At 42.0% G+C, this 16,424-nt stretch overlaps 1 protein-coding gene across 11 annotated transcripts in view; it reads right to left on the bottom strand.

Annotated features, from left to right (window-relative positions):
- Positions 1 to 16,424, bottom strand: part of AFF2 (ALF transcription elongation factor 2) — a 399,262-nt gene that overhangs the window by 285,488 nt on the left and 97,350 nt on the right. For all 11 annotated transcript variants that reach the window (XM_083486218.1, XM_083486223.1, XM_083486217.1 and 8 more), the window contains exons 2-3: positions 16,261 to 16,381; positions 5,405 to 6,295 (exon numbers count right to left, since the gene is read on the bottom strand). In XM_083486218.1, the coding sequence (XP_083342344.1) occupies positions 5,405 to 6,295; positions 16,261 to 16,381 (1,012 nt within the window). The remainder of the gene's footprint in view (positions 1 to 5,404; positions 6,296 to 16,260; positions 16,382 to 16,424) is intronic.

Genomic DNA, 16,424 nt, shown 5'->3' with positions numbered 1-16,424 from the left:
GTGTCTATAGCCAGAGTTCTCTTGATGAGCCCATCATATGGCCTTCATTATAAAGTATTGCAAAAGCAATACTTCTCACAGTATTTACAAATGTAAACCACATGGCCAGACCTTGTAATACTCCACGGACAACTATGCTAAGGGACTGAGGTTTTTTTGGCTTTGTTTTATTGGTCGTTTTATTTTATTTGAAATATGAACCAGGCAAAGGAGGTTTCCAGCCTAATGCTTGTTCCAGTCCATTATTCTTCCTCCTCTGAAGTTTTCTAAAAAGCAAAGGGGAGGCTTAAATATGGAATGAAAGATCCACCCGCAAACAGAGGACATAATGTAATGTTATTTGGCAAATCAACACAAAACGAGGAATTAGTTAACCCAGGGCTCTTCCCCCACCCCTTATTCTCCCCTTTTTCTTAGCCCTTCCATTCAATTAAAAGAAATAAAAATATAAACCCCTAAAACCTACTGCGCTTGTAAAGTTTTATAAGTCATATACAAAGCTCATTGCATTTACCGCTCGAGCTGAATCAATATGGTTATCTACCTGTCAATTTTTTTGTGCTCTTTAATCCAGAAAGAGTGCAGGCCCTTCCTTTTCCCTCTCTCTCTCTCTCTCTCTTTTATAGCTTGCTGAGGAAGTACTAAGCTAATCAATATATCCTGTGATAAGGGGGTGATTTGAAACACATATAACAAAAGCTTATCATTTCACTGTACACTGAACCCGTCAAAACATTTTCTCAGAAGGAATGGCAAGAGAAATCTTCCATGTTTCACGGCTTAGGTGGGTGGTGTCAGAAGCGTTATGGGACTTTTCACTTCCCACTTTCAGGGCCTGATTGCTTCCGATATATAATGATCTACAAACTGCCACAGTTTCCAGAGAGAACAAGGAACGGCTAGCTAAGGAGGAATATATAGGGATATAAGGCGGAATCGTTTTCTGTTCCACCTTGTATTTGTCAGAAGGCAGACTTTGGTAATATGGCACCCTGAGTGAGGACAAAATTTGGCACACATACCCAATTGGGACAAAATTTGGTGCCCTCCCTCCCTTTCACTTTCCGTTCTGCACATGTTCTCAAGTGCGCTATGTCCTAGTTGCAGCAACTCAATTGCCCATCTAAATGAGTAAGGTAAAGGTAAAGGGACCCCTGACCATTAGGTCCAGTCGTGGCCGACTCTGGGGTTGTGGCTCTCATCTTGCTTTATTGGCCAAGGGAGCCAGCGTACAGCTTCCGGGTCATGTGGCCAGCATGACTAAGCCGCTTCTGGCAAACCAGAGCAGTGCACGGAAACGCTGTTAACCTTCCTGCCGGAGTTGTACCTATTTATCTACATGCACTTTGACGTGCTTTCGAACTGCTAGGTTGGCAGGAGCAGGGACCGAGCAACGGGAGCTCACCCTGTCACGGGGATTCGAAGCTTCTGATCGGCAAGTCCTAGGCTCTGTGGTTTAAACCACAGTGCCACCTGCGTCCCTTATCTAAATGAGTATAAATATAGGTATGCGGTGGAGGAAGAGGAGGATGCATCCCCTCAGCTCGGCACTGTGGGGGGACGGGACTGCCCAATCCATCCTAAATCACCCGGTGTTGCATCTGTTGCATGCCACACTGTTTCCATTCCACAGCAGTTCATATTCCACTAAAAGCTACTTTATTCATCTCACTGTCTGCTGTGCTGAAATCATGTAACTTACATAATTAATTACATAAATTGCATAAGTGACATTGCCATTATGTTACTCCACCCCGTTTATTTCAGTGCAAAGGAAACATAATGCAAATGTGGACTGGGAACTATAACCAATTGCTCATTGTTTGCAGAATGAAAGCAACAGCAACAGCCAACAGCACTCATGGCAATCCAAATTCACTAATACTGATTTCCGTTCTAGACATGAGATGAGCAAGCGAGCACCAGCAATTTCTGCCCCTGCATCTGTTTTCATTGGAATTTTCCAATATCCCTAGTGATAAGAGAACTATTCAAAATGTTCCACTGTGAGAAATCTCAAGAATACAGTAAGCTGTGTAATACCAAGTCAGAGCACTGGTTCTTGTAGTTCAGTATTGTCCACACTGAGTGACCAAGGCTCTCCAGGTTTCAGTCCCAACCTAGAGGTGATGGCAATTGAACCTGAGACCTTCTCCATGCAAAGTCAGAACTCTTATCACTGAGCTATGGTTCCCCCCTTAATTAAGCAGGATTCCATTCCTCATGATTCTGAATAAAGGGCTGATTTCAAGATGAATGTTGGAAGCCATCAGACTCATGGGTACATCTAGCTCAGTTTTGTCCACACTGACTGGGTGGGTCTCTCCAGGGTTTCAGACTGGTACTTTCCCAGTGCTTACTTGGAAATGCCAGGGATTTGAACCTGGGATATTCTGCATACAAAGCTGAAACTCTGCCTCTATACTCTGGTCTTAATAAGACAGATGCTCTAGTGCTAAACTGAACCTTCCTCTTACTCATGCTCTGAAACCAAGGCTACAACATTTTTGGCTTCTACTCGCAGTTCTTTGGATCCAAGGCCTTTGGTCATAAGCAGCCCCCCCCCCATTACACTATTTTTTAAACACACACCCCTTCAACTGCTCTCTGACTTAAATATTCTCTTTCAAATTTGTTAATGGATATGTTTTTGTTTTTAATAGACAGCAAGAGTGAACACATTTATTTGCCTTTGCAACCTCATTATTTTCTTGCCATGCAATTATTTCCTTGCCAAACAATACTGGTGACAAATTGCAACAGACTACTCCAGCAGATTTTTAACCAAAGGTAAAAATAAACAGAAACATCTGTAAAGCAATCTTGTACACAGCTACGTTTATTAACAAATACATTTTTCTAATAAAACACCATCTGCAAGGAACCCTCAGCTTCCACTTCATATAAATAGGTCTTTTTACGGTTTTCAGATGCTGTTCCCAGAAAATTATTCCAAGCTCTCCTGCAAAACACATCAGTCTTTGTTGCTCTTTGGAATGTTAATAAATAATGGCAAGGGATTTCCCTCCTTCTTTAAAGAAGTCAAACAAATTATTGGCCCCAAACAATTATTCCAAAGGCCGGGGTTCGAATGTGGGTAAGGGAAGCCGACCTTTCGCAATAAAGCACCCTAAGAATGTATCATCACTTATTCAGGGTGTAAAAAATATTACCAGCCACAAAATAGGTATTTTGGGAACTCTGCTAGGCAAGTCCTGCTATTTCAATCTGTTTGGAAGTATGCAGTGGTAGACACCACCTTGCTTAACACCTCTTAAATGTAAAATAATAGTACAATATTTATACCATGCAGATTCACTTTGGAGAGCTGCTTGTATTCAAGACTAAGCATATACAATGTTACAGAGAGTCAAGTTCTACATCAGGGTAACCCAACCGCTACAGGGAAGTCCTGTTATGTAACTTGAATGAGTTATGTTGATTTTGCAAAGGACTTCCCAGGGCAAGGCTGAGCCCTGACTCACTGGGATAGCTGAGCAGCTACCTATTAGCTTCTGAAATTTGGTCTGGATTTAAAGCAGGGCTAGTCAACTTGGTGCCTTCAGCTCTCATGCAGCCTCAGCTGGGTAAGCACTGCATGGTGCCTTGGTTTTCATGTGCATGCACTTACATGCACATGTACTAGATACAAGACAGGCATGTTTCTCAGTCTGGAGCTTGCTTCTAGAGACCACATGAAATAGAATCATAGGACTGTAGTGTTTGAAGGGACCGTGAGTGCAATCTAAAGGAGTTGATCCCTGAAGAATGGCACCATTAGAAGCCTTCCCCCCAACCCCCAACCCCGCCTCTTGTGGGTTAACTGCACAAAAACTTTGCTACTAGATGATTAGACTGAGAAGAAGGATGGATAATATTAGTGCTGAATTTGAAAAATACTGAAAATGCAGATACATGAATGAGGATGATTGTCTCCAGACTTCTGGAACATGGGAAGTCCCAATAAATTTTTTATATCGTAATTGGAATACATAATTGGTGTATTGTTATTATTGTAATTTTGATTGATTTGATTTAACTTGTCATTAATTGGAAGATTGAAAATGAATAAATTCTTTAACACAAAAAAGAAGCCTTATCCCCAGGGCCGGTGTAGCCATTAGGCAGGGTTAGGCAGGGTTAGGCAGCTGTCTTAGGTGGCAGAAACAAGCAAGGCAGTGCCCCTGTGGGTGCCCTGGCTGTCCTGCCACCTTTCCTGCTGGCAGAGAACTGGCATCAGCATCAGCACTGATTTTGAGTGAGATCACATCAATTTCCAGCAAGCTCTTACTAAACTTGCACAAGATCCTGCAGGGCATGTGAGATCTAGCTGGAAACCAGTGTGATCTCACAAAAAAACCAGTGGCAGAGGTGGTGAGGTGGGTGGCAGTGGCAAGGCAGGCTTTCCCATTTCACCTCAAGCAGAAAAATGGGATGCTCCACCCCTACTTACCCAAATATTTTTTTAAAATAAGTAATCCACAAAAGGGACAAAACAGGGATTGTGACTTAGCATGGAGAGGGACTAAATTATAGTCATTATATTTTATATAGTCATTAGAGCTCCATTCAATGGGAACTATTTCTAAGTAAATGTGGATAGGATTGTAGTTTTCATTCTTCCCCAGGTAACTAATTTCTATGAACCTGGATGCACAGCATATTTACAACCAAGTTTTGTCAAGATGAGAACTATTACCCATTGCAGCCAATGATTATTGAGATTTCCACCAACACTACACATTTCTTGCACTACAGAAAATGGGATCTATCTATCTATCTATCTATCTATCTATCTATCTATCTGCTGTATAAATACTTCGCAAGGTATCCATGTTGTGCAATTCTTCTGAACATTTTAAATTGACAATAACAAAACAAACAACAAAACCGCAACCCACTGACACTTTCCTATTTTTAACCACAGACCTGATTATGTTGACCACACTCTTGGGGTCAGGTAGCAGGATAAGCATAACAGGACGTGCATCCTAGTAATCTTAAAAATAGACAGAACAATCTGTGTGAGACCCAAACAGCATGTCAAAAAGAGCTTTCTTTTCAGCTGCAGTGCCCAAGCAGTGAACAGATATTGAAAGCACATAATTCCCAGAGCTCCCTGCGAAGAGGAATTGACGATTAAACCACTTTTGGAACTGTAGGTCTGCGAGATGGATAGGGGGTCCCCTAACACCTTTCAGCATCCTGGGGGAAAAACTACAACTCCCAGAAGTCTTTAGGGGAATCCATGACTGTTTAAACTGGTATCATAGTGCTTTAAAAGTATGGTCTGGATGTGGGGTAAGAGACTGTCAGTTAAACAGGAAACTGAGGAAGTGTAGTGGACTGAAACCCTGGAGGCAAAAGAGGTAAGTAAACAACTGAACAGATAAAGAAGACTTACTTCACTAGCTTGAGGAATGTTAAGCTTTGGTAGTTTATTCTTTGAGCTGGGTCCAGTGGTCTTTCCTTCCAGTGGAATCCCAAAGGGTTGGTTTCCATAAACGCCTTCAATTTCTATTGGCATCTTCAGTTCCGGTGAGTCGTTGGGAACTTGGTCTTGACCATCCATTGGCCTAACGTAAGCAGTGGGCTTTTGCTGAGTCATGCTGCCCTTACAGTGGAGGCCCGGCAGGAAATTTTGAGTCGAAAGACCACTATTTCCTGACAACAAGGATGTAGATGGGAGTGGAGATCCAGGCCCGTGGCCCAGAAACTCGAGATCCACTGGGGACTTTGAGTGGCTGCTTTCTTTGTAAGAGTGTTCTGCCACCACTGATTTTGAATGGGTATGCCTCCTCGAGTGTGATGAGGATGGCGTTGCGTTGGCTTCATCGCCTCCTCCGGGTTTATGCTGCTCGCTTTGGCAAGCATAGCGGTCATCATACCTGCCTTGTGGAGGTTCGTGGGATGAGCTGTGCTTTGTCCGACTTTGCGCACTCCCGGACTGACTTGGCTGACCACCGTTTGAGCTGTGGCTGACACGGGACCAGTCAGTCCTGGATTTCCTGCTGCTCTGGTGACTGTGCACTAAAGTTGAACTGGACGATATAGCCGCAGGGGGCGGCATCGACGCTGAGGAGTGCCCCGTGATTTGGTGGGGTGGGACCATCCGGTTCCTTTGTTCTGGGAAAAAGGTCTGTTCGTTTTTATCTACTGGAGTTTGTGGCACAGAATTCTGTGGGATTCCTACAAGGTGGCTCTGGTTGGAATGGTTGGTCAGAAAGTCCTTCATTTCATCGTAGTTCCCCAATGTATTCTGGACACGGTTGGCTAGAGCGTCACCTTTGTTAGTCTGAAATACAAGAAGGGAAACAATGACAACATGAATATACCTCAGTGATTTCACTATTCAGCATGGCTGCAATCTTAATAACATTTACTTGGACATCTTACTGGACTCAGTGGAATCTATGCCTAGGAAAGCAGTGTTAGGATTGCAAGAAGCAGCAGGGGTAAGTAGCGGTGCTCTTGAAGACGAAAAACAATGGACTCAGAAGACGACTTTTCTCGGCTCATAATCCTTGGATGCATTCTGAGGAAAGCTCTGTTGCCTCAAAAAATTTCCTCAGCTTTGAATTTAAATTGAAAATATTATGAGCTTGTGTGCCAATTTTGCACCGAGAAAGTCTACATTCATTCATACATACCCCCCCCAACATAGACAACATATATTTTTAAAAAACTGCATACACCTGCTCTTCAGATAGAAAGTGTCCTAATTATGGACTACAGGTTCCACATTTATAAGCATCTATTACAATAACCAGTGCTATAGATCACTAATACTCTTCCAACATAGTTACGTTGCATTTCTGCTGCAAGAAAATGTTAAATGATTGCATCTTGTAATTCTGTTCAATAAAATGAGACGATAAGCTTCCAAATTCTTCTGGGGGTTTTTTTAGTTTTTTTTTACTCTTTCCCCCATCATTCTGACCAATTCAGTTAATTTTTGCCACCATTGTGAGTTTTCACTTTCATATCCCATGCTTTTACTGTTGGCTTTTACTGCTGGCAATGTTTCCTATGGGGATTACATGCTCTGATTATGTATCTTTTCATTATTACAGATCTCTTGATTGCCATTGTTAGTGCACAGAATCGCAGAATCATCAGAACCTATAGTTTAGCAACTGGGAAGGGCAAGCGAAAATCCTTAGCGTACAAGAAGGAACTCAACATCTCTCTTGTTGAGGTGTGGAAAGAAAGTCTTCAGCATTTGTTTTGTCCCTGCTTAGTGTGTGAGGTAGGCACCCCTAGCCACATGCGGATATAAGCAGTCAATAGAGTTCATACCCATTGGCTTGGGCTGCATGTGACATTTCAAGTTGAGAGAGAAAGGTACAAGAAGTGGTTAGTGCCTGCTCTGTTTGTAGTATCCCCTACAAACAGCAGCTGGAGTCCTCAAAGGCAAGTCCGGCCTTTGACCCTTGAGCTGCCAGCCTAGAGCAGGGGTAGCCAATGTAACGGCCTCCAGAACTACAATGCCCACCATCCTTAACCATTGGCCATGCTGGTTGGGACTGGTGGGTGTTGTAGAGCACAGCATCTGGAGGGGCTTCACGCTGGGTACCCCAATGGAGAAGAAAAGGGAAGCGCGTAGAAAGGCTGGCAGCAATGGCAAACAGGACCCCCAGGCAGTCTACTATGTTAGATGGTGAAGGTTATAAGTTATAGCTATCTAAGGGTTTGTACACATTACCATTTACTCCAGCGTGCTCCCGCCGCTGTTTTATCTAAGCCAGGTTCACACGACGTTAGCCACAATCCATCTGTGTCCCGCAGCCTTAAGGGGAATACTCCTCTTTGGATCTGTTTCTCCTGAAACCAGGTTCCATCCGGTTTGAAAACAGAAGCCACAGTTCTGTCGCGCTCTGAACAAGTTTGGGCGGCTTTTGCGCATGCATGGTTGGCAGTGCGCCCACACACCACAGGGGAAGAAATCGTCGGGCGAAGGCATCCCCCTGCCTCTGCTTTGGTGTGAACAGTGGTGGGAGAAAGCGACTGGGAAATGCAGCGCAGGGGAAATGAACTTCAGGCTGCTAGTGTGAGCAGAGTCTAACTCAGAGATTTCCAAACAGTGTCAGTGTGTCAGCAGCAGTCTTCCCGTGCTCCTTCCAGGGCTAGAAAGGGGTTAGTTTAACCTCCAGTTTGCTAGTCAAACTGAATCAATGTGTTAGGAAATGATGCATGTCTAAAAAGTGTGTCACCAACATGGAAAGTTTGGAAAGCACTGGCCTAACGTCGTATTACATTGTGAGGCAGAAAACTTTAGAAAGCTTTTCTTAATATTATTGTTCTGCTCAGTGCTTTTTTTCTGGGGGTACGCAGGGCTACACATACCCCTAAACATTTTGTGAAACTAAGTTTGGGCAGTATTTCAATATGAGTAGGATAATGAAAGTACCCCTAAACAACTTTCTTCTACAGATTGCTTAAGATCTATTATAAAAGGAATATGTATCTATATAAATTGTTGCCAGCTAGATTTGGAAGTCCTCTGTTCTGTTTTCTAGAACCGTTTAGAGTCTGTTTTGCAAATCTATGATTCACAGTTATTTTCTGTGCAGCAGTTATTAAGCAAATCCTGACTCATTTTTGACATTATTATGTTTTCATCTCCAGTGCTTTTCTACTCTGTTTTCCAGACTGTTTCTTCTTTCTCACCCCAAAGAATCCATTTATATGAACAGGAATTTGTACACAGATTATTGCTCATTTTATGGGCCAAAGTTACATCTGAGCAGTAGCTAGAAATAATTTTTTTTAAGAGAGGTAATTTACTAGGGGTAACTTGAGTCTACCTCTAAAGGAAAGGGGAAGGGTAGCCAAGTGTGAACTGGCTTGAAGAAACTTAATGATTATACAAATTCCCCTGAACTAAATACATTTTTTGAGGCTATGAGTGATGTGCTTGTTTTTAAGTAGGGGCAATATTAACTATTTTATTCCACAGGAGGATGCAAATCCAGGAAATGACTGGAGAAGGTATGTAGTTTGCTGAGATTAAGAGTCAAGTGTGTCTCTAGTTTTAAATTGGGGTGGGTTCCAGCAGTGCCATTGCTCCTTTAGGAATGACAAATGCTGTTATATTTTCATCCCTGTTTCCTCTCCATTTTGATTATTTGTGATACTTAAAAGTGGAACTGGAGGAGGCATAATCAGCACCCATGGTTCTGTCAATGCAACTGTAACAGAAAAAGGTAGATCTAAAGGTATTCAGTAGTTACTTTTTATCTCTGCTGCAAAATGAAATGGAAAATTGGTCTCTCTGGACGGGTGTATTTCTGAAAGTGTATTCTGGCACATGTCCGTGTCACAACAAAAGTGCATTAGTGGTGGGTTTATTCTGCCATATTAGTTGCTCTGCGACACTTCCCCAATGCTACCACATTATTGCCATGTGTGGAAGGCCTACAGCACATCAAACGTGGAACAATAATAAACCAGAACATTTGTGGAATAAAAAGATATGGGATTTCATGGAGGAAAGCAATCAGAAGAGTATCCTCTGTGATTACCACAACCTGGAGTGTTGTCAGATCGTAGTCCTTAGGCATGAACCCCAAATCTATTGAGGTGGCCCCAAACTCTTTTGCCCTTTCCCACCTTTTCTCAACATTATTTTTCAAAGAAACCTTGCTCATAGAGTTAGTCTGCAAAGCGCAGCATGGAGGAGACCCCAGCCACCCCGTCTTAATTCCCCAGAAGCACCCATCCATACAAATCAGGCAATGCAAATTTTATGCAAATGCACACTCATGCACCTGTGTCCCAAATCCGTTAAGTAGTTTGCAACACCCTGGATCATAACACTGGAGTATAAGATTATGAGGAAAGGGTGGGGGGAATAGGAAGAATGCATTTCCCCCCTTCTGGTTTTCCTCTGAGGGCTTCTATTCAAGGAGCTGTGCACTGAAGTAAATATTTAGAAAGCTCATCAATTGTGTAAAGCTAAGAATTACACTGTATACAAGAAACAGTTTTGGGTTTTTTAAAAGCACACACACCAAAACTGAAAACAAAAAAACCCACTCTTAAATTGGTAATTTTGAGTGGCAAAAAAAGTGCATTCCGTTTAAGCTAAGAATAAGCTCTTTGTGCCTGACCCGCCTCCTTCAACCGAAGCTGCACAATGAACTTGTTTGGGCAGCAGCCAATGCTAGCCTAGGCTCAGCCCCCCCAATTTTTTAAACAAGGAGATTCCATTGTGCTTAAGGGACCGGGAGGAATTACGATGCAAATGGTGAACACTTGCTTGCTTGTTCTCCTCCTCTCATATCCTCCCTGCAGTATTGCTGAGGCAGCATTTGTGTAAGGGGTGGGGAGCTGGGCTGCTGCCACTTAGACAATTCTCATCTTAAGGGTCTGGTTACACTATGCGGATTTTCACTTCTGGAAAGGTGAAGAAATGGGGATATCTGGTTGCCTGGTAACAGTTCAGTATCAACATCAGAGACTGCTTTATACTGACTGAGACCCTTGGTCCATCTAGCTGACTGGCAGTCATTCTCCAGGGTTTCAGGCAGGGATCTCTCCCACCCATACCTGGAGATGTTGAGGACTGAACTTGGTATTAATCAGTATTAAGGTAACTTCATATGTTCCTATGAGATCCCTTAAGTGTATGCAGGCATCAGCTTGGCCAGCAAGAATTATAAGGAGCTAATATATTTTCTATGTTGTTTGGAAGGCTGATCTCTATCATTCAGGGCGTAGTCATCACCCAGTTACAGGTGTCTGGGATAAACATTTGATCAGGTACTGCATGGATCCCAGTTGTCTGACTCTATAGTAAGCTTTCTCCTAAACTTCCTTCCTTCCTTCCTTCCTTCCTTCCTTCCTTCCTTCCTTCCTTCCTTCCTTCCTTTCTCTTTCTTGTGAAGAACTAGTTGAAAACCCATTTCACCCATGCAGTTTTTTCTGAAGACTTAGGGAATCATAGAATTGTAGAGTTGAAAGGTACCCCAAGGTCCAATCCCCAGAAATGCAGGAATCTCAACTAGAGCATACGTGATAGATGGCCATCCAACCTCTACTTACAAACCTCTAATGAAGGGGAGTCCACTAAGACATAAACTCCATGTCTGGTTTGACTCACTGGTATAATTCTTCACACTCATTCAAAGTCCTTGATGAACAGCAAAATGTGATCCTCCCTGCTTTTTTAAAAAAGTGTTTAATCAAGTAACATTTCACTTTTCCTAGAGTAAAGTGACATCTGGCTACAGTTGTTCATGTCCCAGGCATTGGACATCAAGACACAATTTGCAAGCTACAGTTACTTGTTTCTTTGAGTCTTTCAGAAGCAGAGACTTCTGCAGACAAGGAGATGAGTTCTGGTTTTAGCAAGTGCTGGAAAAATGCCTTTAAAAAAAAGTTCCACATAATTCTTTCCACAACCAGCTGGCCATGTTCCACACCATCTGGGACTCTCTTTCAAGCCAACTGGCTTAAAAGACCATGTTAAAGGTCCTACTGGCCCATTAATGTGCTGAGATGCAGGTGATTCTAATCATTAAGGTTAGAGTTCTGTATCACTCTTCTCTACAGAAATATACTGCTATCTACATAAATTATTTCCTACAAAAAGATTCACCTTTCCCTTTTGGGTAGATTTCCTCTTGTTTATTGTTTCCATTCTTTAGACTTGACTCCCCTTTCTTTATTCTCTTATCATCTCAGTGGCCCATAAAGCTCACTTTGCACTGAAGCAACTGGGTTCAATTTCTCAGTTTGAACTATTCCACATCAGTGACAAATGTCCGCATGAAAGGGTTTTAGCTGAATTTCTTCAATGGAGCTGAAGGACACTGTGACAACCAAAAGTGTCAGTGAATAAGAGACCATTCGCTTGGGGTAACCACATAAAACCAGTCCAAGACCCTTAAAAAGAGGCGTAAGACAAGGAGATAGCGAATCACCTAAGCTATTTACAGTCAACTTGGAAGATGTATTTAAAAAGCTGAGGTGGTTAGAAAAAGGAATCAATGGAAGTTATTAAATCATATACAATATGCAGATGATATAGCCATAATAGTCAAAAGTAAAAAAAATAATACTACAAGAAATGCTGCAAGAACAAAGTGAAAAATAAAAAAGGTATGAAGGTGAATCTAGCCAAGATTAAAATAATGTTTGAAGAAGAGAATGATATACTATTTTAAAACAAAGAAACAAAGCACATTGAAGAAAACATTTAGGATAAAAAAAAAATCATATTGAGAGCAGAAAACCAAATGAAATAGGGAGGAAAATAAAACAATCCTGGGCAGCCTTTGGAAAACACAGCTTTAAGATGAAAAATAGAAATATTTCCTTCGACTTGAAAGCTAAAGTGTTTAATAATAATGATGATGATTTATTACTTATACCCTGCTCATCTGGCCAGGCCTCCCCAGCCACTCTGGGTGGCTCCCAACAGAATATTAAAAACACAATAAAACATTAGACATTAAAAACTTTCCTAAACAGGGCTGCCTCCAGATGTCTTCTGAAAGTCAGAGAGTTGTTGAGTTGTTTATTTCTTTGACATCTGATGGAAGGGCGTTCCGCAGGGCAGGCGCCACTACCAAGAAGGCCCTTTGCCTGGTTCCCTGTAACCTCACTTCTCGCAGTGAGGGAACCATCAGAAGGTCCTCGAAGCTGGACCTCAGTGTCCAGGCTGAACAATGGGGGTGGAGACACTCCTTCAGGTATACTGGGCCAATTACCTGTGCATATTACCTGTGATGTGTAATAGTGGAGAAAAACAGTCCATGGACTTCAGCTAGATTGGTAAAGAAAAAGCAATTTATATGCATTGTATATGCGATATAACATTGTGACACCGATGGCACTGTGGAACCCAATTTTTCTCTACCTGTTTCTCTGTTTAAATTTACAGCGCGTTTAACTGAAACACTTCTTTGATGTGTCTAGATCCGGCTCATGACACAGAGAAGTATGAACACCTCCAGAATAACACCACATGTTCTGGAATGAGCAATATTCTGAGAAAGAAAAACTAACAACTGGATGTAGCAAAGATAGAAAGTTATGGTTGTAGTGGAAAAGGCCATGATGTTAAAATGGACAAATGCAGGACTTGCAGCAAGAGGTGCTTCAGGTCAAAGGAATAAAACAGTGTCAGTATGGAGGCCCTACAATCTCAAAAGACCAAGGAGACAACCACCTATGTGAAGGGTGGATAATCCAAAACTTGCAGCAGGTTTTATGTGGATGCAGGAAGCAAACAATGGATGTGAGAAGTGGCAAAAGAAGCAGCAGAAACAGAATATAAACAGCTGTCTTGATAAAATTTCAGAGAACTTGGATAACTGAGTTTGGATAAGTGGGCATCATCTAGTCACAGGGTTTCTCCCATCATTGCCAAATTAAGATTAACATAAACTAGCAAAGTTTCGTGGACCAACAGGGACATTATGAATGAGAGCAATGACAATCAGAAGTGAAGATCCAATTAATGTAGACACTGAAATGATCAAAAGGTATCCTAATTTATGCTGTGAACTGCCCCAAGATCTACAAATGAAGGGTGGTATACAACTTTAATATTTTTTTATTCATTTTTATTTAAGGGACAGGGGTCATATCTCAACAGAAGAGCTAGGGATGTAAGGAGACAATGACTTCTGTCCCATTTTGTGTTCACTGCAATCAGCAGTGTTTCTGTGTTGCTACAGTTCAGAGTCTTACATTATTCAATTTGCTATGAACTATGGCTGGAACTAATGTAATTAATTACATAATTACTTTCCATGCATTTCAGTAGAAGAGAAACACCAAAAACAATGCAGAAAATAGCATAATTGTTTACATAATGCTTAGTGACTAAAAAGAATGTTGACAGAAAATAACAATGAATTTTGCCTCGAATTCACTTGTGTGATTTGTGCTCGTGACCTCGGACAATCATGCCTTCAGATCTAGGCTTATTCCACAGAGAAGACTTGAAAGGTTTCATCTTCCACATTATCTGTTTGTTATATGAACCCTAGGTGGTATTTGCCAAAGACTGTCATTGATGGAAAGGAAAAAAGGAATCTGTGCATTTCAATCCAGCTGAATTCTTCAGGGAATGCTTTTGGGTGATCATCAAAGCAGCAGAGACAGTCAAATGGGGAACATCCCTTGGTGATGAAAATCACAGGCAAGGAAGTCCCTTGGAGGATTTTCAGAAGAGGCTCTGCTACCCTGCTGATATGCTGTACATTTTCAACCATTCTCCCAAAAGACAGCTTTGGATAGTTATGACAGTAAAAGAGAGAGAGAGAGAGTTTCCCCCTTTGCTTCAGGAAGAATTGTTTTTTCCGCATGAGGTGTATACCTTCTTAACCATCTAGGGATTGTGTGCCAGTTTAGAAGTGGTGGAGGTGGCAGGATATGCAAGTGTTTTCCAGTAAAAAAAAATCAGATTGATACTAGTGGGTTGTCATTCCTGCATAAAGCCACTTAGGCTGTGTGAACAGATTCACATTCTCTCCTCCCCACCTCCGGCCCTGCCAGTCCTGTCCAGTTCCATTGTTTTGCCTGGTGGTTACTGCTTCAACACTATTTCCCTCGATACCATTGGTTCCACCTGGATTAGCCTGACGAGTGATATGAACCAATCAGGGATCATCTAGCAAACATAATGATGATACACCATTTCGTGACAAGATAAGATCTTGCTATATGATGCGGGTGAGGACTTGAGATTACATGAATGCGAACATTTCCTTAAGTGGCAAGAAGAAGAAGAAGAAGAAGAAGAAGAAGAAGAAGAAGAAGAAGAAGCAGCCAGTGTGGTGTAGTGGTTAATAGCGGTAGTCTCGTAATCTGGGGAACCGGGTTCGCGTCTCCGCTCCTCCACATGCAGCTGCTGGGTGACCTTGGGCCAGTCACACTTCTCTGAAGTCTCTCAGCCCCACTCACCTCACAGAGTGTTTGTTGTGGGGGAGGAAGGGAAAGGAGAATGTTAGCTGCTTTGAGACTCCTTAAAGGGAGTGAAAGGCGGGATATCAAGAAGAAGAAGAAGAAGAAGAAGCCGCCAAAACAGCAGTGGGGCCAGGGGAGAGGGGAAATAAGCATTGGTGAAATGGTATGTGACAGAACAGTCTTTTTCAACTAAGATCTTTATGCTAAGGAGCCTGCATAATTTACTAATTAGCAAGAAAACTGAGCAGGTCCAGGGGAGGATGATTTTGGTAGGATTCAATCCAGAGTTTACTTGCATGGGCTAAGGAGCTCGTTTTCACAGAGATTCTCTCAGTATTGCTCATTATTGTTCTGCTAGTTTTATATTTCTTGGATTTTGCTATGGGTTCTGGCAAGAGTTCCGGATACTGGGGTATGAATTCACAACAGCAATTTAATGAGCAACACACTTCCCTTTATATGACATTTATATTCCTGTGAAAGGTTTGAGGGGAGAGGGGAAAGTAAGATATAAATTCAAAGAACCATCATCCTCAGTCTTTAATGAAAAGTGATAATAATAAAAACATTATTATTATTTTAAAAAACCTTGTAAATAAATAAATTATTTCAGGCGCCTTCTGGGAGTCTTATTTAAATTTAGTTTGTGGTGGGGTGGGTTTTTTTTGTTTTAACTGGAAAAATAGAAAATGCAAGCCCCTCCTTTCCTGACTGCAGAATTCCAAAGATATGCATCAGGGAGAAGAAAGGCTTCTGGCATGTCTGTGTATTCTGTAGATATCACTAGTAAACCCATTTCTGGGCTATACCTTTTCATACAGAAGAAAAAGTTTTCTGCATTCTGAGAGAAGGAACATTTATCTACGCAAGCCTTAGCCCCCAACACACAACCTGAAATGGCACAGCCCAGTCACAGGTTGAACACCTCAGCGAAAGCAGGGCCTCGGCGGTCAACTCGCACGGCTGTCTTGCAGTGATATCATATTCAAGAAATCTCCATAGTGGGAACTGCCACTGAACTGTCATTGTTTCAGTGCTAATTATTCTTGCTATTGTAACAACCCTTTGCAGACTAGGGTACTTCAGCCACTGGGTGGATCTCATGCAGAAGAACCCAGTGGCAGCCCAGAGGACCCCCAATTGCCACAGATAATTAAACCAGTCAATGCGCTTCTGTGGAAGCATATTTTGCAATACATGAAACCAAGAGGATGCCCTCAGTGCTTCTGTCCTCTCTGAGGGACTAACGTGTGATTAATGTTTGGTGAAATTGCGGAGGGTGGGGAGAGCTGTTTCAAATGAAATGAATGTTGAATACAGCTTCAGTTGTTTGTTTACCTTGTAGGGTTCTCCAAAGAGGTTAAAGCCAGATGTAAAGAAGTCTTCATCCTGCTGGACTTCTTGATTTCTCCGTTCCCATTCTTTCCTCTTTAGTGCGTTCCGATCTTGTTCATAGTGACTAGAATTTTAAAAAGAGAGAGAAGTTGTTATTCTTCTTCATA

Source organism: Podarcis liolepis, assembly GCF_965112155.1.
Source record: "Podarcis liolepis genome assembly, chromosome: Z".
In the NCBI taxonomy this organism is placed as follows: Eukaryota; Metazoa; Chordata; class Lepidosauria; order Squamata; family Lacertidae; genus Podarcis; species Podarcis liolepis.
Note: the sequence above shows the minus strand (reverse complement) of the source record. Positions and strands in the feature narration are given on the sequence as shown.